At 52.7% G+C, this 26,074-nt stretch overlaps 11 protein-coding genes across 11 annotated transcripts; 4 read left to right on the top strand and 7 right to left on the bottom strand.

The window, feature by feature from the left end:
* Nucleotides 1-48: 48 nt before the first annotated feature.
* HD553DRAFT_309744 (uncharacterized protein) lies at nucleotides 49-1,676 on the bottom strand. The gene is made up of 7 exons (XM_046179747.1): nucleotides 1,515-1,676; nucleotides 1,199-1,437; nucleotides 1,065-1,124; nucleotides 849-965; nucleotides 602-738; nucleotides 459-517; nucleotides 49-391 (listed from the first exon to the last, which is right to left on the bottom strand). The coding sequence occupies exons 1-7, from the start codon at nucleotides 1,555-1,557 to the stop codon at nucleotides 171-173; spliced, it is 876 nt and encodes a 291-aa protein (XP_046037505.1). The 5' UTR covers nucleotides 1,558-1,676; the 3' UTR covers nucleotides 49-170.
* A 1,569-nt stretch (nucleotides 1,677-3,245) lies between these two features.
* HD553DRAFT_309741 (putative t-complex protein 1 beta subunit (tcp-1-beta)) lies at nucleotides 3,246-5,692 on the bottom strand. The gene is made up of 10 exons (XM_046179746.1): nucleotides 5,499-5,692; nucleotides 5,387-5,405; nucleotides 5,029-5,317; nucleotides 4,740-4,942; nucleotides 4,584-4,661; nucleotides 4,175-4,521; nucleotides 3,852-4,112; nucleotides 3,680-3,779; nucleotides 3,507-3,618; nucleotides 3,246-3,435 (listed from the first exon to the last, which is right to left on the bottom strand). The coding sequence occupies exons 1-10, from the start codon at nucleotides 5,610-5,612 to the stop codon at nucleotides 3,390-3,392; spliced, it is 1,569 nt and encodes a 522-aa protein (XP_046037504.1). The 5' UTR covers nucleotides 5,613-5,692; the 3' UTR covers nucleotides 3,246-3,389.
* Nucleotides 5,693-5,843: 151 nt separating this feature from the next.
* Nucleotides 5,844-7,523, bottom strand: HD553DRAFT_309740 (proteasome subunit alpha type 3). Its single transcript, XM_046179745.1, has 6 exons — nucleotides 7,291-7,523; nucleotides 7,170-7,204; nucleotides 6,910-7,033; nucleotides 6,524-6,625; nucleotides 6,183-6,439; nucleotides 5,844-6,104 (listed from the first exon to the last, which is right to left on the bottom strand). The coding sequence occupies exons 1-6, from the start codon at nucleotides 7,357-7,359 to the stop codon at nucleotides 5,939-5,941; spliced, it is 753 nt and encodes a 250-aa protein (XP_046037503.1). The 5' UTR covers nucleotides 7,360-7,523; the 3' UTR covers nucleotides 5,844-5,938.
* Nucleotides 7,524-8,113: 590 nt separating this feature from the next.
* HD553DRAFT_341306 (uncharacterized protein) lies at nucleotides 8,114-9,568 on the top strand (the record flags this gene model as incomplete). The annotated part of the gene is made up of 1 exon (XM_046182616.1): nucleotides 8,114-9,568. The coding sequence occupies one exon, from the start codon at nucleotides 8,114-8,116 to the stop codon at nucleotides 9,566-9,568; it is 1,455 nt and encodes a 484-aa protein (XP_046037502.1).
* A 140-nt stretch (nucleotides 9,569-9,708) lies between these two features.
* Nucleotides 9,709-11,061, bottom strand: HD553DRAFT_331302 (JAB1/Mov34/MPN/PAD-1 ubiquitin protease-domain-containing protein). The gene is made up of 4 exons (XM_046182012.1): nucleotides 10,951-11,061; nucleotides 10,574-10,849; nucleotides 10,248-10,498; nucleotides 9,709-10,163 (listed from the first exon to the last, which is right to left on the bottom strand). Exons 1-4 carry the CDS (start codon nucleotides 11,004-11,006, stop codon nucleotides 9,799-9,801), a joined length of 948 nt encoding a protein of 315 aa, XP_046037501.1. The 5' UTR covers nucleotides 11,007-11,061; the 3' UTR covers nucleotides 9,709-9,798.
* A 249-nt stretch (nucleotides 11,062-11,310) lies between these two features.
* HD553DRAFT_341304 (Tom7-domain-containing protein) lies at nucleotides 11,311-11,656 on the top strand (the record flags this gene model as incomplete). Its single annotated transcript, XM_046182615.1, has 3 exons — nucleotides 11,311-11,364; nucleotides 11,465-11,544; nucleotides 11,635-11,656. 3 exons carry the CDS (start codon nucleotides 11,311-11,313, stop codon nucleotides 11,654-11,656), a joined length of 156 nt encoding a protein of 51 aa, XP_046037500.1.
* Nucleotides 11,657-11,863: 207 nt separating this feature from the next.
* On the bottom strand, nucleotides 11,864-16,995 carry HD553DRAFT_218984 (uncharacterized protein). The gene is made up of 18 exons (XM_046177219.1): nucleotides 16,364-16,995; nucleotides 16,214-16,298; nucleotides 15,990-16,148; nucleotides 15,410-15,925; nucleotides 15,098-15,351; nucleotides 14,913-15,034; nucleotides 14,691-14,851; nucleotides 14,520-14,627; nucleotides 14,348-14,460; nucleotides 13,616-14,288; nucleotides 13,461-13,549; nucleotides 13,211-13,400; nucleotides 12,936-13,142; nucleotides 12,726-12,868; nucleotides 12,594-12,651; nucleotides 12,395-12,518; nucleotides 12,234-12,313; nucleotides 11,864-12,148 (listed from the first exon to the last, which is right to left on the bottom strand). Exons 1-18 carry the CDS (start codon nucleotides 16,799-16,801, stop codon nucleotides 12,009-12,011), a joined length of 3,660 nt encoding a protein of 1,219 aa, XP_046037499.1. The 5' UTR covers nucleotides 16,802-16,995; the 3' UTR covers nucleotides 11,864-12,008.
* A 22-nt stretch (nucleotides 16,996-17,017) lies between these two features.
* HD553DRAFT_309732 (uncharacterized protein) lies at nucleotides 17,018-18,504 on the top strand. The gene is made up of 7 exons (XM_046179744.1): nucleotides 17,018-17,281; nucleotides 17,349-17,521; nucleotides 17,596-17,660; nucleotides 17,725-17,795; nucleotides 17,864-18,055; nucleotides 18,127-18,283; nucleotides 18,351-18,504. The coding sequence occupies exons 1-7, from the start codon at nucleotides 17,170-17,172 to the stop codon at nucleotides 18,382-18,384; spliced, it is 804 nt and encodes a 267-aa protein (XP_046037498.1). The 5' UTR covers nucleotides 17,018-17,169; the 3' UTR covers nucleotides 18,385-18,504.
* Nucleotides 18,505-20,318, bottom strand: HD553DRAFT_309728 (uncharacterized protein). Its single transcript, XM_046179743.1, has 7 exons — nucleotides 20,037-20,318; nucleotides 19,695-19,845; nucleotides 19,215-19,300; nucleotides 19,032-19,126; nucleotides 18,911-18,966; nucleotides 18,783-18,842; nucleotides 18,505-18,716 (listed from the first exon to the last, which is right to left on the bottom strand). The coding sequence occupies exons 1-7, from the start codon at nucleotides 20,086-20,088 to the stop codon at nucleotides 18,689-18,691; spliced, it is 528 nt and encodes a 175-aa protein (XP_046037497.1). The 5' UTR covers nucleotides 20,089-20,318; the 3' UTR covers nucleotides 18,505-18,688.
* Nucleotides 20,319-20,518: 200 nt separating this feature from the next.
* On the bottom strand, nucleotides 20,519-22,896 carry HD553DRAFT_341300 (uncharacterized protein; the record flags this gene model as incomplete). The annotated part of the gene is made up of 5 exons (XM_046182614.1): nucleotides 20,519-21,722; nucleotides 21,796-22,301; nucleotides 22,390-22,473; nucleotides 22,552-22,630; nucleotides 22,742-22,896. The coding sequence occupies 5 exons, from the start codon at nucleotides 22,894-22,896 to the stop codon at nucleotides 20,519-20,521; spliced, it is 2,028 nt and encodes a 675-aa protein (XP_046037496.1).
* A 2,001-nt stretch (nucleotides 22,897-24,897) lies between these two features.
* HD553DRAFT_309724 (Yos1-like protein) lies at nucleotides 24,898-25,866 on the top strand. The gene is made up of 4 exons (XM_046179742.1): nucleotides 24,898-25,063; nucleotides 25,158-25,346; nucleotides 25,426-25,453; nucleotides 25,521-25,866. Exons 1-4 carry the CDS (start codon nucleotides 24,973-24,975, stop codon nucleotides 25,546-25,548), a joined length of 336 nt encoding a protein of 111 aa, XP_046037495.1. The 5' UTR covers nucleotides 24,898-24,972; the 3' UTR covers nucleotides 25,549-25,866.
* The last annotated feature ends 208 nt before the right edge of the window (nucleotides 25,867-26,074 follow it).

Raw genomic sequence — 26,074 nt, 5'->3', positions numbered from 1 at the left:
CAATTCTCAAACAAGGGAATGAACGGACGATCCGCGGTACAGAAGTACGTAGGAAAGAGAGGAATGATATCAAGTAACCGGTCGTTTCAGGACAAAAGACGTCTAATCAATACAACAGAGAAGCACGCTCGAGCTTTTACTACAGTATCCTCCTTTATCTCAACGCCCGCTCAGATCGGAACGGGAGGGACCAAACTGAAGACCCCGCTCATCTCTACGACCGTCTCCCTCGAGCCTCTGTCGACGACGATGTTCTGACCGTTGACACCGACCGAAGCGGGACTGCAGAGAAAGACTGCGACGTCGGCGATCTCGGTGGGAGGGGCGACGTTGGCGTAGAATTCGGGAGTGACGGATTGGCTCTTTTCGACGAGGACTTGCATGGTCGCCCCTGCGAATTCAAGTAATGCTTGAATGAAGGCGACGTTCGAGATCGTGTATGTAAGTGGAAGACTTACCGGAGATGGCTCCGGCTTTCATGGCGTTCTCCGTAATACTAGTGGTCACTGCACCCGGACTATATTCAACATCCATCGGATAGACCCTTCATCAGCCTGGCGATCCTTTTCTATTGTACCACCGCTTGCTTTCCGCAACTCACGCGATCCCGTTGACCCGGATAGGCACTTTGCTCGCTTTGAACTGCGCACAGGCGCTCTTCAAGATCCCGACCGCAGCGTACTTGGAGGCGGTATAAGCTGGGGAACCCATCCCTCCGAAGGTGGAGGCTAGGGAAGTCTATCGTGCATGGGTATGAGCATTAATCACTCTCATGGTTGTACTTGCGGTTCGAGAGACTGGCCCCGACCGACCGCAAGGGAAAATGTCTAAACGCGGGCGAGACTCACGGTAACAACGATCGACCCGCCAGCTTCAGGTTTGAACAGGCAAGTATTCATCATCCCCCTAGCGGCCCATTGAATCGAGTTGAATACCCCGATAGTGTTGATGTTGAAGGCTCTTTGCTGGTTGACGTGAAGATAAAGATTCGCGGTCCGATCAGCTGGAGGTATTGAAGCAACGAGACGAAGGGAATGGCATAGGGTGCTAGGCAGGATACGCACGAGGTTCTGTTCGGTAGTGCTACCGAAAGGTTCGAAATCGACCACTCCGGCGTTGGCGAACTGGACACAACGATCACCTGTAAATCAGCTTTTTCCCCGTATTCTCGAGACATCCAAGCTAGACCTAGACTTACCAACCAGTCCAACCTCCCTTGTTCCCCGATAATCTGCCTGACGAGCCTCTCCAAATCCTCAGACTTGGTCACGTCAACTTTGACTCCAACAACAGCGGTCTCATGTCCGGCTTGTTTGACGAGATCAACAAGGCTAGGAAAGTGCTCCTCGAGGAGATCACATGCGTAAATGGTCTTGGCGCCTGCCGCGGCGTATTGGAGAACGGCGGTTCGGCCGATTCCAGAGGGGGTGCCAGCGCCTGTAAGGAGAGTGATGAGGGAATCAGACTCAAGTGCTGCTTAGAAATCAATCGCGAAAGCTAATAAGGCAGCTTACCCGTGATGATCCCGACGGTACCGTTAAGAGGAACAGTGGTCATGCTTGAGTGAGACTGTCGTGATCTGAAGATCGAGTTGCGTGCGACTCGGTTACTTCGAGGAAAGTTCGCGCCGACGATTGATGGAGAGAGGTATGCTGGGTTTCTGATATACCGTTATATATAACAGAGCTTGGACGTCACAGATCTACAACCAAAGGATGTATGTTGGTAATCTGGATCACCTGACGACTCGCAGTCGAGCGACGATCATGACGACACACATGACACGTCACGGCAGAAAAGGGTGGTACGATGGCTGCAGTGCCACGCGGGACATTCCCGAAATTCTTCCGTTCGGGCCGGTTGTCGTTTCAGATGAGACAGGGTTGTTCAGGTCACGATTCGCCGAATCGCAGCGTGGGGAACCCAATGAATCTGCTAAGAATGCCTGCGTGTAGCACGCTATGTCTCCACAGGCCCTGATGTAGCGTTCTTTTTCGTCCCGGCGCAAGTAATGTATCAACAGGAAATCGAGTATGATGTCGAACGAGAGAGATCGAACCGAACAACTGACGTTTACGTTACCCGGAGGCAAAAATCAAGCGCTTGATTTTTGCTTCCCAGGGGTCCGAATTCTTCTTAAGGTTAACCCCTTAGCAGCTCGAGACCGCTTCAGTGAGATCTACTGCAAAGCGAGTAAGTTTCGTTTGCGCCGTTTACAGTGTGATGGTGACAATAACAATGACTGCTCATACATGCGCTCTTCACAGAGCCAGGACTCTTGCATAGTCAATCAAGTCCCTCACACAGTCTGGAAAAGCCATTTGTAGACCGCTTCTTGCACCTCCAGCCGCTCGTTTTCCAATATCGCCTGCAATCCTCTGATTAGCTGTGCAAACAGATCCCTAGTGATATCGGCTCGCATATGATGACGTCCCGACCCAAGCGGAATTCCTAGCCATCTCTCCGTCAATTCTCGGATCTCGTCGCTGTCCGAGACCTGATGCGCGTCCATCAACGTGTGGAGGGCTAGGTCGGTGTCTCCGCCTAGTTTCCGAACTTTGCGGCTGGGTTTGATCGCCTAGCCGCCCGACTTGTCCGTCCATACGGCTTTGCTGGCCTGTCTGATCTGCTTCTTCGACTTGCCGTTATGGAGGTGATATATCTGCTTGATCATTTGTTTGATCACGTTGACGGCTGCCAGCATCGTTAGTCCTTTCACGCTGCCGGTCATGTCTGAAGCCTGGTGATTCCCCAGAAAGTTGCCGTAGAACTCCAACTTCAACCATGATGTTCTCGAGTCAACGGGCGGAATTGGGCTTTCGTTATAGCGTAACAGGCTGAAGTAGACTCATTCATAGTCATCCCTCCAGTCGCTTGATTTAAGCACGTCGGGCGCATGGGCGTATCGTTTGACAGGCGTCCACCCATACATCGGGGCGAAGCACGTTGGCTCGTCTTACCCCGAGAACCAGAGTCTGTGAATATCCAGACTCCAGATACTAATGGGAGACCGTTGGGGCCACCCATCTCTACGAGACCATCGGGCTCTGCGCTTCATCCTTCCACCAAGATTGTTCTGCCACAAACCCGCACAAGCGGTGAAATGCTTCCCCTCATTTTCCAACTTGCTCGCCGGGCAAGCGCTGGTTCAGACTTCCCGTGGATGCACCTCCTTTCGCCTTCTGGTTCTTGGTTCGGACGTATCGAACGAACCTCGGTCCTTCTAGGACGGAAGTCTGATCGTCAGGCCTGGTCGGCGAGCTAATCCGCATTCATCGTTCGTCATCAAGATAGTGGTAACAGGGAAACGTCGTGAAAGATAACAAAGCCCTCTAAGAAATTTTGTTGGCAGAACTCTCATTCTCCTATGCTTCGTCGTGTCACACCCCTCAGCCTTCTCGTCGTCTCGGTGTCGATCGCAGAATGTTGTCCACACTGTTGTTGTCGTTTGCGTCGATCGTCAGCCATGGTATCGTAATATTCATGACCGGCATGCGAAAACTCACCGAAGGATCATCTCGGCAGCCTCGCTAGCACTGACGACGACCTGCTTCTTCAACTTGTAACTCTCCGTCACTCCGAGTTTTCTCATCGAGGCGATCTCTCCCTTGTCCATGTCTGCACACGGAACTAGTCAGTACGTTGCTTCTTGAAGTATCGAAAACGTCTCTTATCTCACCCAGACCGGCATCGCTCTGACCCTCGTAGTGAGCGGCCCTCAACCTGGAAACCAGATCGGACGAGTCGTGTCCACCGTTGTCAGCCAAGATGGTGGGCATCTTAAGGCATAACAAGCCGGTCGTTAGCAACCGCCACCGCGCATAAGGCCACGTTATCCCTTCCGCTCTCACCTGTCGCAATGCCTTTCCGAAGCTTTCGACTGCCAGAGCTTTCTTCCCCTTGATCCGTCGGCACTCTTCCTCGACCGCACAGCTCATCAACATCTCGGCACATCCACCTCCCAAGACCACTCGAGTCTCCTTGACCGTCTGAGACAAGACCGACAGAGCATCGTGCAGCGATCGTTCGGCCTCATCTACCATTTGGGTGGTAGCTCCTCGAAGTACTACTGTGCAAGCTTCACCGGCAGCGACTCCAGAGAATTTGATGAGCTATTGCAACGGTACCTCTTAGCGTCCTCTTCGCAAGACAGCATAATCAAAAGCTTGCCCACCTTGTCCTCTCCAATCATGATCTCCTCGATCAGATCACATCGTCCGATCTTGACCAGATCCGGCTGATCAAAGGTGCTCGCAATCTCCCCTCCGGTGACCAGTGCCAACCTCTCGACACCCTCGAAATCGGCATGCTCGATGCTCATGATTCCCTGTTCTGACAACAGACTCTCAGGGTAGTTGTAGATAAGTTGACGGTTGACAAAACAGGTGATGCCGTGCGAGGCGATCTTGTTGACCTTATCCTTCATCTTTTCCTTTTCAGCCCGTTCGAGCTCGGCAAGCTTGCCGGTTCCGTCGACCTTGACTCGAGCGCCAAAGATCTTGACCTTGTCAGTGTCCATGGCTGCAAGACAGGACAAGTGTGTCAGGCAATGGTCTATCGTCTTGCGAGACGTCCAAACTCACAAGTGTTGGCGATCAAGATCTTGGCGTTCTCGATCCTCTTGGGGCAGTTGACACCAATTTGCTTGTCCAAGATGAAGCCTGCGAGATGTTATGGATCAGTTCATCAGTATCGCAACGGCTTCTCTATCAGAACACAGCGAGCCGATCACTACGCACCCTCATCCAAGTAACTATCCGTCAACTTTCCTCCGACCTTTTTGATGATCTGGATATGATCCAGATCGGTGCTTCCCTTCAACCTTAACACGGCGTCTACGGCGAGGTTGGCAAAGTATTCCTTGTCTTGTGCGAGAACCTTTGACGACAAGGTCGTTCGGGCAATGTTGAAAAGATCGTTTCGGAATGCGGCCGAATCCGAGCTGTGATAAAGAAGAACTCACAAAGTCAGGTTGACGTTCAGACCAGCACAATACAGCCTGTCTGTCAGAGCCACACAATCACTCACGAGTTGTCCCGGGCGGCACCTGCCAGAGCAGCCAGACTGGCCTTGCTCGCAATCCTGTAACCTTCTACGACCGTTTGCGGGTGCACCTTGTACGTCGTTACAAGCTTCTCGGCCTCCCTCAACAGCTCACTCGCGAGCACGCAGACCGAGGTGGTCCCATCACCGACCTCGTCGTCCTGGACTTTTGAGATGTTGACGAGGATCTTGGCGGCGGGGTTGTCCAGCTGGATAGACTTGAGAATAGTAGCTCCGTCGTTGGTTACCATGATCTCTCCAGTAGAGGCGGATTCTGTCAACGGAAGCAAGAGGTCTGATCAGCATCTGCGATGTTGTTGAATCTTAATCAAGCAGAGCTTACGAAGGATCTTGTTCATTCCCTGTAAGTCAAATCGTTACAAGCCGTTCAGGGGGTCAACTTTCCCAGTCGACAGCCTTCCTAGCCGCTTCTTCGACCAGAATTACAGGCTCACCTTGGGTCCCAAAGTACTCTTCACCAAATCTCCCAGAGCCATAGCTCCTACGAAAGAAGACAACCTCGCATTCTCTCCTCGTTCCTCGGTAGCCTCGTCAGCAAAAACGTTCATGGCGTGTCGGTCGTGTCTTTTTGTGGATTGGCGGTTGCAGACGATCTGCTATTCGTCAATAGAGCTTGTGTATAAGGTCAATGAGCTAGAAAGAGCTATTCAACGACTAATGTCGATCATGATCTTGACCACAAGGTACGTTGTGAATGTTCGAGTGAGCGAGAGTGGAGGGGGCGACGCGTGAGAATTTCGAGTCGATCTCTCGACGCGAGAGGGAACCAAGCCAGTCGATGGAGGGTCATCATCAGATCGTCATGACATTCATAGCACATGTACACAAACAGAAGATCATCATCACACCCCAAGGACGGGATTCGCTCCTTCGACTAGTCCTCGTCCATGTCCTCTTCCAAAGCCCGCCTCGCCGCGGCCTCGGCCTCGACCAACAAGTCTTCCGGAACGTGTACGTGGAACCCGTTCGTCTCGGGTCCGATCCAAGTCATCTCGAGCTCAAAGTTGCCGTCCTTGTTATCGTCATGAACGAGGTGGACGCTGGAAATGTGATGAAGCACGTTTTAGTCAACACAGATCTTGAAGGTGACTTCATCTGACGACCACCCGCCGACTCACATCCTGGCAACCTCCTTGACACCCTCCCGGACGGTCATCGTCGACCCGTCGAGCTTTTCCAACTCGGTCTTAGCCACCTGTCTTCCCTTGCCCACCGCACATGCTCGGTACCCATAGTAAGCGCCGCTAGGCTCGACGACGTAGAGCTGAGGTCCCGTCTTGTCGATCGCACCGACAATGGTACTGATCCCAAAGGGTCGAACGGAACCATAAGACGTGTAAGCATGGACGTAGGCGCCGATACGTTCCATCAGTGCCTGAGGATTAGAAGGTGTAACAGCAAATAGTTCAGTCACGGTGCCCACCGCACGAAAGTAGCTTCACGTTCCGCCAAGACTCACCTTGAGGCCGACTGGGCTACCATACGTCTCCTTGAAGTTCTGAGCCTCCTCGGCCGCTCGTTTCCCCAGATGACGTGTGTCGGCTACGAGACCAGATGCGGCCTATCGATGTGACAGAGAAGCATCATGATTCGATCAAGGGGTCGTATGTTCGTCGGGTTTCAGATTGATCAGATATGGAGGAGGCCAAGTGAGTAGGGCAGAAGTCGTACGTTCAAGTGGACCGGAGACAGTCGAAGGCGGTCAAAGATGTACCGGCGATAAAGGGATAGGTCGGCGATGTTCGCGGGAGAAACGGAGCAAGAAAGGCGAAGAAAAGCTCGATCAGCCTTCTAATCTCCCAAATTCCACTTCCAGATTTCATCTTCCTAGCGAAAAAGGCTCACCAAACCGACATGGTTGTCCACGCTGACGATCCGCTTGTTGGCTCCCTTGACGAGCAATTTCGAGGTCTGCACCTTTTCTACGGCGAGGACGACGCCGTCTTTGCACCGGAGACCGATGGCCACGCTGTTGATTCGTGGATTCGGGGTCGCAGTGATCAAGGTGGTACTGGTCAATTTTTAATTCGACAAGACGAAGTGGGAGATACGGGAAAGGCTAATGAGAGGGAAAGGAAGGTGGAAGAATTGCGGTATGAGCTTACCCAGACGCTTCGGCCGCCTTGGAAGCGTATTCGACCTGGTATCACAACCCGGAGCAACATCAGCCATTCAATTATTCTTCGATTTGAGATACCTCAGCCGAATATCCGTACCGAGACTGACCTGGAAGATCCTGCCATCAGGACTGTATGTTGAGACGGAAAGATCGTAACCGGTTCCGATAGAGCTCATTGTGGAATCGTTTCAGCGAGTATCGGCTTCGATGACGGACGGAGAGAGGGTATAGATTGATTCGTTGAGAGCTCTATATCTGTAGGGATGGTCGAGGTGGAACAAAGTCTGAATGTCTCAACAGCCAGTGTCCCTTGCGAAAGTGATGATCGACTCGTCATCCTCTAAGAGCAAGATCATGAGACGATGTTAATAACGCATGGAGCATTCTTGTTTATGCGTTATGATGACGAATCACTCAACGGTACCGGTGATCTGATCAGTTCATTTGGCTGATCGGGGACAACGATCTGATCTGTTGATGAGATTCGTCACGACATCACTACGGATGGCATAGCATCACGAGCTAGAGTCGCACAAGTGCCATATACATCATGGCTCATGTACAAAGCGGATGGACATGCACAATCATTACTTACCAAATTACCAAGCGGTGGATGATATGTCGGTGCGTGGACGCGCTGGCGGATCGCAGAGTTTTCAGGCTTTAGGTCGACGACGGCACGATAATTGGATTGATTGATGGGCCGACCGATCATACGACTTTCATCAACGACCATCACCATCAAAATCAAAATATGAACGCGTGCGAAAGCTTTGACCATGCCCGTGCTGCCAGCGTCCACGTCGTGTGGTGTATCAAGGATATGAGCATTATTGAGATCACCTCCAGCCCGAACGACTGGACAACGTCGACGCCAATAATACCTCACGACACCTCCGTTCACCTCTGATCGACACTATCTTCCGAAGGATGTATCCAGAGAGCGACCAGGATACGGATGAACTCGCCCGAGTGGAATGCGAAGGGGATGCTGCTGCGTCGCGCTCTTCCGTAGCCGTTAGCGAGCTTGCAGCGCCCATGAACATCGAACCGAACGACGGGAAGATGTCTAGGCCTCCTTTCGCGACCGACACGGCGATGTCGCCCTCTGCTTTCGTGACCGGCACGATGATGTCGCTCTTGGAACAGCCTCCCACCGCCTCATCGAGCTCGACACTGCTGTCTGGCAATCCTGGAGTCAGCCCCTCAGCAGCAGCCGCCCTGTCCCCTTCGCAAACCGATTATCCCCCTCTCAAAGCCGACCACCTCGTTCGGGACCTTCGTTCTGCGTACGATCAGGCCCTATCGTTCTCGACTGCTACGTACGCACCGGAGCTCGCCAAGAAATATGTTGACATCCTGGTCGACTGGCGAAGCACCAATATGGCCTGGGCCAACGCGAAGGGCGGTGCTGGAGCGAGCGTGTTCGGAAACACCACCTCCGGCGCAAAAAAGACGTTCAGTCGTAACGTACTCCTCTTCCTTCCTCGAGATGACTGGTGCGAGAATTGTCTCAAGGTATATGACGAGGTCAGGGCCAACCCTGCCAATCAATGCGGGAAACTACTTTGGCCTTGCGTGGTTTCGGAAGATCCTGGGTGCATCGCCTGCGCATTGTACCGCTTGGACTCGCTGCGTCAAGACCCTCCAATTCTACCTGCCCGTGCCAAGGGCTCCTATGCCTGTTCCCACAGGCACGGCAAAGCGTGGACATTGGAAAAGTGGGATGCTGCGAGGGCAGCTACAGCGCAACCTGCACCTACAGCCTCCGTTGCCCCGGTCGTCGCGCCCTTACCTGCCGTCGAGCCGGCCACTCACCCAACCAACCCTCATCCCCCGGGGACCTCGACCACACCCGGTGTCGAACCCGATGCGACGAACTCGCTCAGCCTGCCCATGCCACCTTTGCCACGCATGCCGTCCATGCCGGGATCGTCCAGTGCGAACCCAATCGTCTTTGATGACAATGACGACGACGACGATGTTGAGCCAGCTCCGCGTGTTCAAGGTGCAACTGCGCAAACTGGACAGTCCTCGACTGACGCGGCCGAGCGGCTCTCGACCGTCAAGACGGAGCAGTCCTCGACTGTTAAGACCGAGCAGTATGTTACCGTCAAGACCGAGGATGCAAACGTGAGGCAGAAGCTGCTCGCCTTCGCAAGGACGATCGAAGATTTCGTCGGCAACATGATGCCGGGTCCGATCGCAAGCAACGTGAAGGCGGTTGCGACTCGGCTGAAAGCAGATTGCGCTGCTAGCCAGCCCTGCTGCGAGGCACTTGAGCGTGCCATTGTTGGACTAAGGGCCCAAATCATCATCGTGGTGGTACATCAGAACTTGGGCGGGACGTTGCGAGAGATGGAGGAGTTATTGGAGACGTTGTGAGATGGACCCGGGCGGGTTCCGGATGTTACGCAGATTACGACTTTTACGTATCTTTCACTTCTATGTTTGTTGTCGCTTCCTTAGCATCGGTTTCATATCAGTCAGCCGATTTTTTACACCGCCTCAAAGCACAGGCCAGATCGTCATTTTATGTCTATCCATACCATCGTGAAAAAAACGCGCAAAGACGTTTACGCTCATGATACAAAACCCGATACGAATCGACCCGCTCACGCCAACAAATTCAACCTGGCGCTCAACTCTGCCTGGGTCCTGATCAACGCGCTCAAATAGCTCACGCTCAGGGTATCCTGCAGACCCTTCTTGACGCCCTCCTCGGCCGCACCATCTTCGTCGTCACCCGCGGCGGCACCCCCGTTCTCCGACTTCCACCTTCCGACGGCTTCGAGCAGGTACCTCCCGACTTCGGGGTCGGCTTGACGGGAACCCGAGGTGACCTCTCGTACGTAAGATTGGATCTGGGTGAGGTTTTGAGTGAGAGCGGCGATGCTCTGCGAGAGGGTTTGGAGGGGAGGTTGCGAGGTCTGGGCGGATTGAGAGTCGGCAGAGGCGAGGTTGGGGGTGAGGAGGTCGACTGTGTGGCAATATCGAAAGAAGGTGATCAGCCGATATGCCACGATGAGGAAGGCAAGCTAAACGCTTGCGAGCTTTAACTTACGACCGGCCTTTTCGGTCAACTGGTACTTGACGCTGCAAGGGATGGGCAGGAAGACGGCGTTCTCCGGCTTGGGTGCCGATCCGACTTCCCTGGCGACATAGGCCTTGACGGACAAGCTCGAGTCGACGTTCTCTTGCGAGAGGTTGGTGTCAAACGTCAGGTGGACGGCAGGGGTAGAGGAGCCGGTCTCGCCGTCAAAGAAGTTTTGGATGAGGGCGGAGTAAGGGGTAATGTCTGGCGAGGATGAGTACCTGCGAGGAAGAGCATAGGGGAGATCAGTATCGTTCCGGGTGACTAGGACCGAAATACATGGCGTGCCGACATACCATCCGACCAAGACCTCCCGACCGCTTCCAAGCAAGTTCATCATGCTCCTGTGGTACTCCATATCCACAGCGACCTCCTTGTCAGTCTCGACATGAGGCAAGGCGAAACAGTTCCTGATCTCGATCTCGCTGCTCGACCCGGTGGATCCCGTCTCGGACGATCGGACGCCGAGCAGGGTTCCGATCACTCGTGGTTGTTCAGCGGGTTTACGGGATTGGTGATCCAAGATCTGAGCGAGAACCGAGGGATGAACGGTGACGAGGGAGGGGGTTCGCCTGTATCCAAGAATGTAGAGCATGTGTACAGAGCGAGTTCAGTAAAAGGCCCTGCTACGTTGTCCGACATATTGTTCCTTGAGGAAAAAATCGGGACGTACCCCGACGTGCTGGGGAGGTTGAGGTGGAGCGCCGATGAGGCAGCGTTGAGAGCCATGATATCTAACTTGGCTTTTCTTTTGGGGTGTTATATCTAATGGATTGATCTGATGATGGTCTCGAGACTGGATCAGAATTCTCTCGACGATAACATCGAACAAGGGACTCAACCTTGAAAGTGCCCTGGAGGAGGTCGAGATCTCTCGATCACGTGAAAAGGCGTCGCGCGACCGTGCTGCTCAGCTTGCTGCTGAGAAAAGGTCGCCGTGATGATGATATCGTCGACAATCTTGATGTCAAAACACCTTAACAACGGTAGCAATCCTCATCCAATTCCAATACATTCAACTTATCGACACAAGATGTTCAGCGACGAGACCAAGGACAAGATCAACGCTGCCGTCGGTGTCGGCAAGGTCAGTCCCTGAATCTCCCTTCAGCCTTCGAAAAGGTTTCCGACTACAACTAGACTCGGAACGTTGAGACGACATGCATGCGATGTTTCAATTATCGCAGACCGTTGCTGTGTACGGATGGATCCCCTTCATCCTCTACGTTGGATACTCTCGATCGTCTCCTCAGCCTTCTCTCATCAAGTGAGTCTTTCCTTACCGTGCCGCCTGTTATCGCCCCCTGCCTGTCCAGAGTCTGACCTATCGACCGATCCTGTTTTTTCCTTTGCTCAGGTTGATCAGCCCTTTGGCTTGATCGGGATTTGATGAAGAGGAAAAGGAGAGCGTATGACGTTCTGGCAAGAAACGAATGTATCATTATCGTGAGTTCTGCTTCTGACGTCTCGTATCGTCTAGATCGAAGGGCTAAGCTTACGACCCAATGTCGTGTCGTGGAATTTGATACAGGATCCCATCCCTCCAAGAACCTTCTGATCGATCTGAGGGGACAAGCTCTCCTCTTCAGACGTGATCGGTGTACCAATAAATCAATGCAAGATTCGATGCCTAAATGACCGAATTCTACGAGATACAAGCAAAGCTATCCTCCTCCTCGTTGTGATGACTCTTCCTCAGCTAGACATTGTGCTCAGAGCAGCCGGTCACGATTAATATTGTGAAACCTTGACATAATTCGCCGGTGCCAATCTCTCCCTGACGACTTTGATCAAGTAGAGCGGTCCTGCACTGAAGAGCACGATCACGGAGACTTTCCAGATGAACCGGGTGCTCAGGACGAACGAGAGGTCTGTGCGTGTCAAAAGAGCATGGAAGTAGATGAATCAGATCGTGGTCTAGGGTCGGAAAGCAAGCAATGAGTATCTGATGCTCACCGAAGTATTGCGGGAGGACGACCATGGAGATGGCGTAAATGAGGAATGTCACAATCTCGGAAATGATCATCCAGGGATGCCTAGGCCGGAGGACGGCAACAGAAAGTTGCATCAGTTCTCATGCAGCTTCCCATCCATCGTGATCGTGTACTGATACTGACCAGGTAGTGATCTCGAGGGCGACCATGATTAGCTCGTTCAGGATCAACGAGGTGAACGAGATGGCGACAATGTTGATGAATTCGGATTCGAACAAGAAGAGGGAGAGGAGCATGATGACGCTGCCTGTGTATCGTTGAATAAGACAGCTCAGCGTTGGAGATCGGGCGACAACAGGAAGCCGAGGATTGGTCGACACACCTTGATAAATGCTGATCATGAGCCAGATGAAGAATGTCTTGGTTGATAAAGTGCGGCCCTACGTAAAAGAAACCGTCGTTGTCAGTATCATTGTGACCGAGTTACACTTATCACCACCCAGACCGGACCTACCTTCGTGAGCTCTTTGTACAGTTCCGGGTATAAGAGAGCCAGATCTTCGTTGACGTCTCGGTCGAGGACGAGCGAAAAGACCGGGGCCATGGTATAAAGAGTAGCGTAGCCGACTTGCAGCCAGCCTTGGTATAATGCGATCGCTAGAAGGATTGCCAAAAGAGAAGATCAGCTGCTATGTGAGAGGACCTGAAGAGCACCCAGACGTACGAGCGAAAAAGAAGATGGAAGAGAACACGGCTTGTATAGTTGATATGATCAATCCCCGATGAATGACGAATTGAGCGAGCTTGGCCGAGCGCTTGTAGGAGTTTCGACCGTGCCACAAGAGGAGTTTTGTGAGATGACTGAATTGATTGATGGAGAAATCGGCCGCAAGAGAGGCCTGTTTGCCTTCCTTTCCGACGATCCCCACACCTGATTGGCAATCGGCGTAATGCAGATCAGCAGGTGGAATCTCCAGATGAAAGCTCTAGTCGACTTACCGACGTCGGCTGCCTGGATCATGCTGACGTCGTTCCCGCCATCTCCGATGCAACAGACCCGCTTCTTAGTGTACTGCCGAATGAGCCGGGCAACATCGGCTTTTTGAGTAGGCGAACATCGACAAGCCACTACGATGGGGAGCTGAGTTGCGATATTGATGAACGTCGTTTTGTGCTTGTCCAGACATAGCTGAAAGGTAGGTGTCAGAATGATGACTTGATAACGCAGTTAGTCCGCAGGATCGCATACCTGCAAGGACTCTCCATCTATTACGAGACAGCAGTCGAGCTTTGTCCGCACAAAGTCTAGCATATCACTAGCTTGCTGAGCGGTTTGTACTGTCGAGACGCATAAGCTGTCAACATCATTCTCTCGGAATTCGACGAAAATAAATCGTGACCAACATTTAGCGACCTGGTGTATGTACTGCCCGCGGGACACGAGCTTGCTCGACATGGCGATGCAAGTAGCAGTCTCGATCTTGTCGCCGGTCAACATCCAAATCTTGAGCCCGGCGTTCCTCAAGATCTCCAAGGTCGGCTTGACATCCTCCTGCAATTTGTCCTCAACACCGGTAAGAGCCAAGAGATCGAGGTCCCGCTCGAGGTGTTCCGAAATGACATCTGCGATAGCCGCATTGCGATCTCTAAGATTCAGCTGCGCCTCCTTATGGCGAGCATCAAAGCTCCGATACGCTTCCTGTGAAAGGCGCTTTCGGCCGATGACCAAAGTTCGTAAACCCTCTCGAGCCATGTTGCCGCATTCTTCCTCTAACCAGTCGTTCTTCTGAACGATCTTGGCCATCACAACATCGGCCCCTTTTTGCACGAATACGATCTCTCCCGAGCTCAAATCTTTGACGATGATTCCCATACGCTTCGATTCGGAGGTGAACGGGAAGACACTTAGAATCCCAAAAGTATGGAGTTTACCTGCTGGATCCCGTACGGTCATACGAGTCCGCTCTCGATTGACCAAAGTGACTCCGACCGATTCTGTGAAGCGCACGATAGCAACTTCGTCTGGTGATGATGCCTGATAGGTCACCGAACCATCGTCGTTCGTTACCGGCGTGACCTGAAGTAGAGCTCCGCAACGTCAGTCACAAGCCAGAGTGACCGCAGCTGGGAACTGACGTTATGACACGTTGCTAGCGCCATTACAGCGTCTCTTAGTCGCGAAGAAATGTCTCTTCTGCCTTTAGATGCCATGACAACGCCAGATACGGAACTTTGCCGTCTGATATGCTCTACAAGGGATATGATTAGCAGCAGTAAGGTTCAAGACGAGCAGACTTCTTTCTCTCACCAGGAGCTTGTTCACCTCCGAAAGCAGTCACTAGCTGATGTGCAACTTCGTCCATCGAATCCCATCCATAGCTCATGGTGCCCATATGCAGTTTCTTCATCTCCATCTCTGTATAGATGGGCCGTCAGTCGACAGCGTGCGCTTGGTCCAGCTTAGCTCGAAGAAGCGTACCATTCTGTGTCAGCGTTCCAGTCTTATCGCTGAGCAAGTACTCGATCCGTCCCAGCTCTTCGGGAAGAGTGCTGGTTCGCACGATCGCACCCGGGATCTCTGGGTCGTTCTGGATCTGATGGGCATAGACGGTCTTGCCCATATCGAGATTCACTCGCAAACTGTCCATGATCAAAGTCAGTGTCCGTCGAGCGTGACTGATGCCTTTAACAGGTAGCTCACCTAATCGGGATGATCGTTGAGAACAGAATGAGGAAGCGGAAGACGTAGATATACCATTGACTTCTGAAACCGTTCAAAGCTACCAGTAGCAAAGACAGCAAGAAGGTGACAGTACAGAGGATCTGCGAGGTAAAGCTATCAGCTAGCCTGATCTCGATCTGTATTTCAACCGGGCTTGTGCTCACCTTGGCCATCTTGTTGATCTCGATATCGAGCAATCCCACTTTACTCTCCGGCTCGCTAGTGTTCATACTGGCTCGAGTCTCCCTGCCTGTATAGACCACCATCCCTACAGCCGACCCTGCAGCAAGGACGGTATTGGCCCAGAGGACATTATCCGCCGAGAGCGGTACGACGGTCTTTTGGCTCAGATCAGTGGCGGATGTCCCGATCGTAAAGTTGCCGATAAACGTATGGATATCCTTGATTGGCGGATCCGCTAGAAGGTCCCGGAAGGTGAGAGAGGATCTCTGAGCTGGTAATTCGCTGAAGCTCACCATACAGACTCCCCTTCATTCCTACGAGCTGGCTATCACTCATGTTCTGCGTTATGCCAACAGCGATCCGCAACTTCCAATCCGTCTCTCCATCAAGCTGGTCAGTCCTGACGAAACAAGCCCCTCCGTCGTCTCCTTCTGTGCTGGACGGCTCGAGAGCTGATTCCGCTTGTAGATCATCCACCCCATTTTCGAGACTAAGCAAGTCCGGCGCATCCTTCCCCGTCTCACCAGCCCCTGAAGGTCCTTCCGACGTACGAAGGAGGACCATATCCGCGGGAATCCGATTATTCTTTTCGAGGACGACCATATCCCCGACTTTGAGCTTTGAGGACGACACGCTCCGCGTCAATAAGCCATCTTCCGCATCCCCGCTGACAGAACGATCGAGGATGAGGTATCGCGTGGAATTGGATTCCTTATCACGGAGGTACCGCTGGTAATCGTCCAGTGCTTCTTTGCCCATGGTCACAAACAGGACGAAAGCCAGAGGAGCGATATAGGTAGCGATGTAGCCTATATCGTTGGGCGGAATGGTAAGCTTGACATCTTTTCTTTTCTTAATGGGGCTGATACATACCGATTTTGAGAGCCGGGATAAACTGGCTCAACGCAACGAGCAGAAAATAGAGGTTGAAGAAAAACTTGAATTGTTCGTAAAACACCACCGGGATGAAGCTGACGATCGAATACTTCTGATTGCGTATGATGTTGGCAGGATACTTTGTCGAAGTCGAGACTGTGGCCATTCAGGCGTTTAGCTCGAGAATGTATTCCCTTGCGATGCGACGGATTAGAGCTTACTGCCGCGACCGAAGGGTATCGTCCGGGAACGGTCGGAAGGCTTGTCCTCTTTCCTCGCTGTCAACGAGCGTATCAGGCTCTGCGACTGTCCTTGCAAAAGTCTGCTCAGCTCTTCTCATCTCGTGGAAGTCTTTCACCCATATCACATACCGGTCTCCGGACATGGCCTGCGTCTGTACCGTCTGCCCATGCTCCTTCCACCCCAGCACTGGATCTGAGCAGGCGATCCTGCTCCACACTTCCTCGACTGAGATACCCGCCATCATACTCCTCCTCCTCCAGTAGCTTTCTTCTTGATGGTTCCGGGCTGTTACCGCCATCTTCCTCCAGCCCATCCGAATCCCGGCTCTTTCTGCCAGAGCTTCCCCAGTACCCCAGCACCGAACCCCGTTTCATCGACTTGGGGCTAGAAACGAAGGCGTTTTCGTCCGACTGATCCTCTGGAACTATTCCAGCAGTATTGATCCTCGATTGTATCGATCTGTTGCGAGCCAGGGATCTCAAGGGGTACGCATTGTTGCCATCGTTGAGCTCGTCCGAAGAGTCTGGGTTGTAGCGGGGAAACGACCCAGTGCTACGTCGAGACATGGGCGGATCGGACAACTTGAAATACGAGCTACTATTGGTGGTCTATATGAGATGCATCGATATCGTTCCCCTCGATTCGACACTGCAAGAGCTGATCAAGATAGATCGAAAAGACCTAGAAGCAAGCCGAGTAGGGCAAGGTGTACGAGATGCAAGATGTCTATCCAAGCAGCTCGACTCTCGAGACCTTGGCATCATTTTAGCGCCGCGTGTTCAAGAGTCTTGAGGCCTCGAGCATCCGTTATTTGGACAACTTGCATCATCAACCTCCAGGGTGTCCCTTTCACAAACACCTCGCCGACCTTCACAGCATTTCGTCTAGAATTACGGTCGCGCAGGATCAGCCAGAAGGAATTACGCAGAGCGACATGGAGAACGCTGCCTCAGCTGCAGCTCAGAACCAGCCTCCTGCAGCTTCGCAGAACGAAAGCGAGATCAAGGTCTTTACTGCTGCAGAGACGCAGCCGGTAATACCAGCACGTAAGTATCGCTTTGGGGACGGCCTACATGTCAGATCTCTTATACTGAATCTATCTCATTACCGTAGCAGCTCAGGAACCCGAGGATGATTTACAGCCTACAGCGGAAGAAGTCCGACGAGCTCAAGCATCGCTGACGCAGCGCAACAAGGCGTTGAACGAAAGGACGTTCAGTTTGGCCAGGGATAGGGAGGCGGACAAGGCTAAGGCCGAACAGAAGAAGGTGGAGAAGTGGCCCAATGTAAGCTCTCGATTTGAAGGGCATGTCGATAGGACGTAAGCTGACATGTCAACTGATCTCGGTATGGTTCGCAGACTACGATACGAATTCGATTCTCAGACCGTACGCAGATCCAGAAGGTGTTCCCGTCTTCGAGTCGGTGAGTCAGTATCTGAAATTAGAGTACACTTGAGGGATTGACTTTAACAACGCTCTTGTTATAGGATAGGAACGGTATACGATTTCGTCAGATCATCTCTGAATGACGAATCCAGGACCAAACCTTTCACGCTCTGTACGTACACTCCCGCCTATCCATCAACCTGCTAATCTTCGGCTGACTTCACTTCTCGTATCTTTTAGACGAACCTCCAGCCAAACAATACCCCGAGACGACCCCGCCACTCCCAGCGACCTACATCGCTCAACAGCGAAAGGTCCCAGCACATCTGCGTAAACCGCCTCCACCGGATCCGAGCAAACAGAGTCTGATGGAACTACAGCTGGTACCCCAGAGTGTCTTGTTGGTCAGGTTCGAGGACGACGAGATGAATCGTACGTGACCGTCATGCTCTATATAAGGGCCATGACTGCTCACCCGTCCTTTTTGGTTTTGTCACCGATAGGATCTGACGCCAAAGCCCCGTTGCTACCCGAACTGCTGCAACAAGCTGCACCGCTTCCGCCTCCTCCTGACTTCAACCAAATGGCAGCAGCTAGTGGCTCGACTTCGCAAGCGGGAGGAAGCGGGACGGGCAAGACGGGCGAGAAGAAGATCCCCAAGTGAGATCTCGGGTCCGGTCTTACGAATGGAATACCGGACTGACGCTAAACGTCATCCCGCTCGCAGGTGGTTGCAGAAAGGATTATTGAAGAAGAAATGAGGCTGTCCGCCTGTACGTTCCCGCAGTGACCAGTAGAACGTGATGGACAAGCCGCTTTTCTGTAGCATATTATCAGTTTGAGAATACCATGATGTGACTCGATACGAATTCGTCCTGCAGATTCGGCCTTGCATTTCATTCCAGATAAACGCGGTCTATAGAAGCTACAACATTCCGAAGATGGAACGAAATGGGTGGATCGATGAATGACAGGTGGGTCGTGATATGAGTATGGGTGGATCGGGGAGATAATAATCGTCGTCAAGTGATTCCGTGGATTCTCGGGTGAGGTGTCATTAGAAGCCTAGAAGAGGTCTTCTAGCGTCATTTGCCTGTGAAAGCGATATGATTATCAGCTCGTGGGCAGACCATCTCATGACGTTTTTCTGTATACTGACTTGATGATATCCGTATTCGCAACCATCGAGGTGAACTCCTCGAAGCTCAGCTTGCCATCCCTGTTGCGACGGCATTCCAGTTGCCCGATCAGCTCTCATCCAGCAGTCGTGATCGCGGTCTAGCTCACCCATCCTTGTCCGCTTCCATGATCGTCTTGTCTACAATCTGTTGCAGCTGCTGGTCCTGTTAACGCAAGTCAGGTCAATTCCCGAGGTGCTACCGCTGCATCATCGTACACACCGACGCACTTTCAGGTTGTTTCCTACCATCTGCTTCAGTACCAAGTACAGCTCTCCGTTCGAGATGTAGCCATCTCGGTCTATGTCATACACTTTGAAGGCAACTATTCCACGATTGATCGAAATCATGGAGATGTTCAGCTTGACCGTCATCGCGATGATAAGAGATAGCCGTCAAGTAGAAGGACGTACACCGTAACTTTTCTTCTCGTCCACCTTTACTGCTAAACGCGCTGAGACCGCCGACGAATTCGGAAAAGTCTACTGTCCCTGAACCACTGCGAAGGTAAGAGAAAGATAGGTGTTGATCGTGTCAGCCATATAGCCAAGCGTTGATGGCGATCAGAGAATAGAGAGGGCAGGGTTCAATGACCATTGACAAGGAGAGCCTCTTGTCCGACGGTAATATATGCAACCATAGTTTTCTGATGGTTCCGGTTGACAGCGTATATCGCCCGGCTCGGTCTATATTGTCGAGATCTCCGATTGTCGAAGACGGTGTTAAAAGCCAGGCATCCGGGGTGTCTCGGAGTCGTGCTCAAGGTGTTTCACGCTCGAGTACCGACCGCCTGGGGCCGCATGCAGCCTTCAACTGCCTGTAAACCATATCTTCCTGTCCCTCTCTCTCCAGTGCCACTGTCCCTACTTCCATCTCCAATAATCCAGACTCACCTTTCGTCAAAGATGGCAATCATCCGGTGTGCCAAAGGATTATTGGCGATCTGCGGAATCTGGAGGAACTCGTCCCTATCGATACTGCCGCTTCCATCCTTGTCTAGTTTCATGAACCGCTTTTTCAGACGTATGAGTTCTGCCTGAGAGACTGTGGTAACACCGACCAGAAGAAGTATGGTTTACCGACGTGAGTAGATGCGGATATTCCAGTTGTTCGTTTGATGCGGGTAGAAATGGCATTGAGCGGATGATTTCGGCACGGAGGACGAAATAGAGTCGGAATTCGATGACCTTGTCAGCATCAATCTAAATGCCAAGACGATGTAATACTTGACGTACAGTTGGAGTTCTTCTCCAGGTTGTCAATAACCTGAGATCCTGCCTGACCCATGGTGTGAAGAACAAGATTCGCTTGTCTAGAACAGCGAATGCGAGAGCGTCGTGGGAAGCGTCGTGAGTCCCTAAGTAGGCTGGGTAACTGCTGCTGATCCGAACAGATGGTTCTATGTTGTATACCGTCTTGTCATGTATGGCTCTGCAGGAAGCGAGTGCGTTGATGAGGATCGTGAACAAGAGAAACAGGTACAAGGCGAGCGGTGGGCGATGGTCGTTCGAGCAGCAAGCCAACGTGAATCGTCATATATCGCGTAGGTAAGCGCACAGTCTCAGGCCAAAGAGCGGCGTCCGTCTGTCTATCTATGCTGATGATTAAATGTCCGGGGTCATGGGTCTACGATCTACGGTTCATGTATATGAGTAGGTGATACAGCGTACAAGCAAGCGTTCTAAGTACCATGCTATTCGTGACCTCTTATCTTGTATTACATGGCCCTTCCTTCGGCTGGCGATTCCTGATCGTTTGCCTGATTATTAGGTCGATGGTCCAGATCCGTGTACAGGGGCGGCAGATCAATGACCTCGGCCTCTCGAGTGACACGGCCAGCATCGGCATGCCGCACGAATCGAGGCTGGACCGTGTCAAAGGGATCGACGAGGCGTCTTCTCCGTTGCCCCGTCCCCGCCGAGGTAGGCGCCCGGGGCATTGTCGCTGATGGTGGAGGTGTTGCCACGATAGGATCGCCCTCGCCAGCATTGGTCACCCTGAAAGTCCCAGTCGGTGGTGGCAACATCGTGGTACTCGCGTTTCGGCTGTTCCCAGAACCGGACCAGGTCGAGCCTGCCGCCAATCCGGCTGGGTCGCTTGCATCCTGCTCCCGAGATTCGCCCCTGGCCCGCTCAAACTCGGCAAGCATTTCATCCTCTTTTCTCTGTCCGGCAGGGGACAACGCTGAGGCTTCTCCCGGTGCAGGGAAATGTCTCAATAACGGAGTATCGGTATGGCTTCCTGTGTCGAGTGGAGAATTCCTCTCCCCATTCGCGCTCGCCGATGTCGGAGTGGCCGAATGTGACGGCGCTGGCAATGGCCATTTCCGATCGACTAGCGCGGCCAGCGATTCTTCCCTGCTCAACGTCCGATCGTCGAATGGGTTCGAAGCTGGGTATTCGCCCAGTTCGTGCCAAGCTTCACCATCACCATCCCGACCGTTCCCGCGCCCTGCCACGCCCGCACTTGTAAACGTCCCCGTTGCCGAAAGGGGATAATCACCTCCGATATATCCACCAGGCGATTGATCGCCGCCTCCTCCCCCTGGCGTGTATGGCATAGGCGAATAGTTGTCGGACAAAGTCCTCGCTCCCATCCGTGCGGGCCCGCCGCCAACGGGAGAAAACTCGCTTCCATGTATAGATGAACCCCCATCGAAGAGGTCGACCCCCTCATTCGGATGCCCGTAACGTTGTTCCCCGTTCCTTCCTCTCCTCCTGAACCTCCCCAAGCCCAATCCGAGAGCTCCCGCTCCGCTTCCTCCGTCTCCTTCTCGTCTTGCACCGCCGGTCGATCCCTGGCCTTGTCCTTGTTCTCGATTACGGCGTCTTCTTCGGTAGATGAAACAACAGAATCCAATAGCTGCACTCAAAGCGACTCCGATGACCGCTCCGACCGAGGCCACAGCGTACATCGCGGTACTATCCAAGCGAGAAACAAGCCTCATCAACCCCGAAATCCTCTGTTCAAACGCTGTTCGTCGATGTCACTCACTCTGACAACCCGCCATCGTCGTTGTTGTTCGGAGCGGACGAAGCACTGGAAGTCGATACCGCGTTGGTGCTCATCACCGTCGACGTCCTCGTATGCGAGACCCCAGGGGTGATCGTCTGGTTCCCTCCACCATCCAGACAACTCGTATCCCCGACCGCCGTCGAATTCACTTGATACCGCTCCCCAGTCCCTCCCGTACCATACCCCCGAGCGTCGTTGAACATGATAGTGAATTCCGACCCCGCCTTGAGGTTGACCTGCCAGTCCACGGACGAGTTGCTTCCAAAGTCGACGTCGAAAGGGTCGAAGGATTGATCAAGCGAGATGACGGTCATGTTGAAAGGAGCTTGTCCACTTTCCACCGTCTGACTCCAATCCATCGGGAAAGAGGCTTTGCATTGGACGATGTTTCGTTGAAAGGTCTCTACGCTCCAGGTCATTTGGGTCTGATTCCGGTCGGCTGTGCTCAGGCAGGCGGATTCGCCATATCCCTGAACGGTCATTATCTGAGAGGTTCAATGGGATTGGTTAGTTCGATCTAAGTAGAGAAGGATACGTTTCCCCTCAGAAGGAATACCGCGGGGATCCACTCACATTCGTACTCCCACCCGTTCCTACACCCGTGGCATCGCTCATCCAAAGCACATACTGAATCCCCGAGTACAATTGCAGTTGAATCTGTTTCGATTGCAACCAGGTCAACGATTCAGCTCTCGTTAGCTAGTGAAGACGACATTGTTGCCAAGCTGTGCTCACGTCGTAGCTCCCTGTCGCGGACTCGACGTTGTACGCGCTGGCGGGGATGTCGTAAACGAACGCTTTTTGTAATGACGGTCTGTTCCGGTGAGAGAATACGCAAGTTGTGAGATCAGCCTGGATCGATGCGGCTACCACCTGTGAAGTCTGAATTCATCACTGGAGACAAGTCAGATATGCTTGAACCTACGTGATGATAGCCTTGAAGGGTGGTAATCCTCCTGTCCAAGAGAGCGTTTGGGTATAACATTGATAACTAGGAGGAGCCCATTGAAAAACGAAAGCCAAGGTCGAGGTAGGCCCGGTCAGAGACAAGGCCAGGAGGGCAAGGGATCGGCGGAACATTGTGGGCAGGCGAGTTCTCTAGTTCCAGATACGGCAAGGCTGGGTATGAGGGGTATGTTCGTAATTGAAAGCTAGTTCGCGGTCGAGTCGTCCGATAGGGGTCGTATCAGCGAAAAGTCGAGCAGCTCAGCTAGGAGCTCTGTCCCCCGTCGATGGTCCCGGTCCACCTTCTATGCGATGTTACAGGATATATCCTGATAATAACCGTGTCTGGCTTCCGTTTTAAGCCTTGTTGTCGTTATACAGTAGAGTAGCGTGGGAAGTGGGGCGTTGGTTGTCGATCAGACTGACATGATCCGGTCCGTCGAGGATGAACAACCAATTGGTCCGGGACTAGCGGCTAGCAGTTATCGACACGACAAGGAGATACCGACCGGAGAGTTCTATGTGAACGGCCGCTGTGCAATCTTTCGAGCCCAAGAGGTCTAATCGTATAGGGTGCGGGGGAGGCTCGATGCGATCCGGGCCGATGCATACGCCCTGGTCTCTGAATCACATCACATCGCATCGTTGGGATGGATCACCATCATCGAGGCCTGATCCACCTCCATCCATCCATCCATCCCGCGCGCGCGCGCCTGGGCGGACGGCCTCGCTTCCACGCGCGCGGGTCCCTTCTTCGCTCTCGGTACCGTCCGCTTGCTCTCTCTCTCTCTCTCCTTCTCCCTCCCTCTCAGCGATCATGACTGGCATGACTGGCGCATCAATCTATGATCAATGATACCTTGATTGCGCCTTGTAACGACAGCTTGGGCTTGTATTCCAGCGCACAATGAGCACCAATGAGAGCAGCTATCTATACATTCTCTGCTGCTGCCCATCGCTCGTATCGCAACAGGGCGAAAAAGTCCGGTCGACGAGTGTACAGCTTCCGGACAGTCACGCCCCATGCGGATCCTTTCTCTCCCGCGTGTTCTGGGTCGGTGATGACACAGCCGCGCTCGCGCTCGATAGGTTTCGTCAAACGTCAATGGCTTTCATTGGTCCCCCGCCAAGACCTCATATCGATGTGACGACGAGTGGCAAGAGGTCGTTGTCTAGCTCGGTAGTGGTAACAATTATCTTGTGCCGTGAGCCTGAAGCGTCCACATCGGAAGGGGTTCCTCCTTTTTCGAAGCGCGGTGATGCAAAGATTCATCGTCATTTTGTACTCATATCGCTCCGTATCGCTGTGCTCTTCAATCGTACTCAATCCCCTCACAGTGATTGCGAGGATGAGGCATCACCTTAAAATTCCAGTCGATATTTCCTACCTCTAGCGATCTCAGGCCTTTCGCTGTTGCAGCGGTGCTCGCCGTAACAACCTTTTGGTCGAACGCGATAACATCCAGCCCTGCGCTTGCAACTCGGTTCGCAATACCGTTGACTGGTGTCTTCAATTTCAGCGGGGTACGTGTGACTGCCGGTCCTTCGACTAGCTTACTGCTATGGTATATGACAGTCCCTGCTTTTGGCTTGCGGCCCGTGTTGCGGCTGTCACTTAGGGTTCGGTAAGCTTTTCAAGTTTGGGCGACTCCGAGGACGGCCGTTTGGTATCCGCAAACCTCTTCAATGGACCAGATGAGATTTTCTATCGCCCGCTCGTGTTGACAAAGAGAACCTGATCTTGCTCCGAACCAGGTTATCAAGCGTGGTTGTTGCGCAATGTCACGTTCTTCAACGCGATCTCCGTGCAGAGCCGCTCTACGATGAGACTTGCGCTGCGGCTTCTCATGATGCCACCAGAACATGGATTGGAGGGATTCAGGCGACATGAGGGTAGAGCTAGCCAGTGATATATTGTTATGGTCCAGTGGGGGCTGCTGCCCATGACAGCTACGATACGAGATGATCCGATATACACCACGGGTCCTTCGAGGCGCAGTCTGAAACACGCTCAAGCTTGGCAAATCGTGAGGTCGGTGGTGGGTATGACGTGTCATTTCGCGCTCTCGCCCTGACAACTCCCGCTCACAACGTACACAAGCTCTGAACATTCTACTCGTATTCAATCTACCTTTAGCTAGACGACTCAGCTTATCGCTATTGCTACTGCTGGCATCTACCCGGGACGTTCCAAGAGCATAGAAATCGATCATGGCTTTCTCACTGGGGACGATCATCTACGTAGCATTGTTGTTGACGAACGCGATCGCTATCCTTAGCGAAGAACGGTTCTTGGCCAAGAGTAAGTCCCTGCTTCATGAGCTCGTCCCCTCTCCGGAAACTTAGGATCCTCAAAACCGTCTGACAACTATTCCTCTACTATGCGTATCGAATAGTTGGCTGGTCGACGTATTCGGCTCAACAAATCGCTTCCTCTTCGAACGCTGGGTTTGGCTCGGTGCCATCGTATAACAACGACCCGAACGCTGGGTCCGCTGGGGTCGTAGGAGGCGCATCTGGGGAAGGACAGGGAGTGAAGGCAAGGTTGATCAACCTGATAGCAGCGGTACGGACTTTATTACGAAGTGAGTCCCGCGATCTGAGAACCCAGTGAATGACGAAGAGACTAGAGCTGATCCCGCAAGCACTTGCAAACCTGTGTAGTCCCATTGATCGCGCTGAATATCGTCGTGTGAGTGCAGTCTTATGTGAGAGCCGGTCGAGCGGGACTGAGGCTGATACTCTCGTATGCTTAACAGCATTGCCTACGAGATTGTCCTCGGATAGCTGTCTGAAATTCGGAATGCTTTTCACTCGACCATGCACGCATCATAACACGCCTAGATGTCATATATTCAGACCTGTCAATTTGGTCACAACTGCACACGGTCCTTCTCTGTCGCACTGTGCGGCCTTTGTATCGTATCATTTCATCAGACTACACGTGTCAACCTAGAGACTGGAGACCACGAGCTCCAAAGGTCTACAGTATTCGGTCGTGTTCGCCTTACGTCACCGGTCAGGAGGGACAACCTCGGGCTTGACGGGCAACCGAGCTTCTTGTCATCAGCAACTCTACCTACGATTCTCTAATTGACGCAAGCACTTCTGACTTCTGACAGCATCAGACAATAGCTACACTCTAATATCTGCAGCTGTTCAACCGACATCCATCTTCCCAAATACACCTCCGAGATAGCGGGGAATCAAGGGACGTAATGCAACGCAAGTTGTGAACCCATATCGCAGATACCCGAGAACAAGATCAAAGGGCTGTCTATCGTTCTAGGCGATTGAGTTGAGGCAACCATGG

The sequence above is a fragment of the Filobasidium floriforme genome, assembly GCF_021052385.1.
Source record: "Filobasidium floriforme strain CBS 6241 chromosome Unknown HD553scaffold_8, whole genome shotgun sequence".
NCBI lineage: Eukaryota > Fungi > Basidiomycota > Tremellomycetes > Filobasidiales > Filobasidiaceae > Filobasidium > Filobasidium floriforme.
Note: the sequence above shows the minus strand (reverse complement) of the source record. Positions and strands in the feature narration are given on the sequence as shown.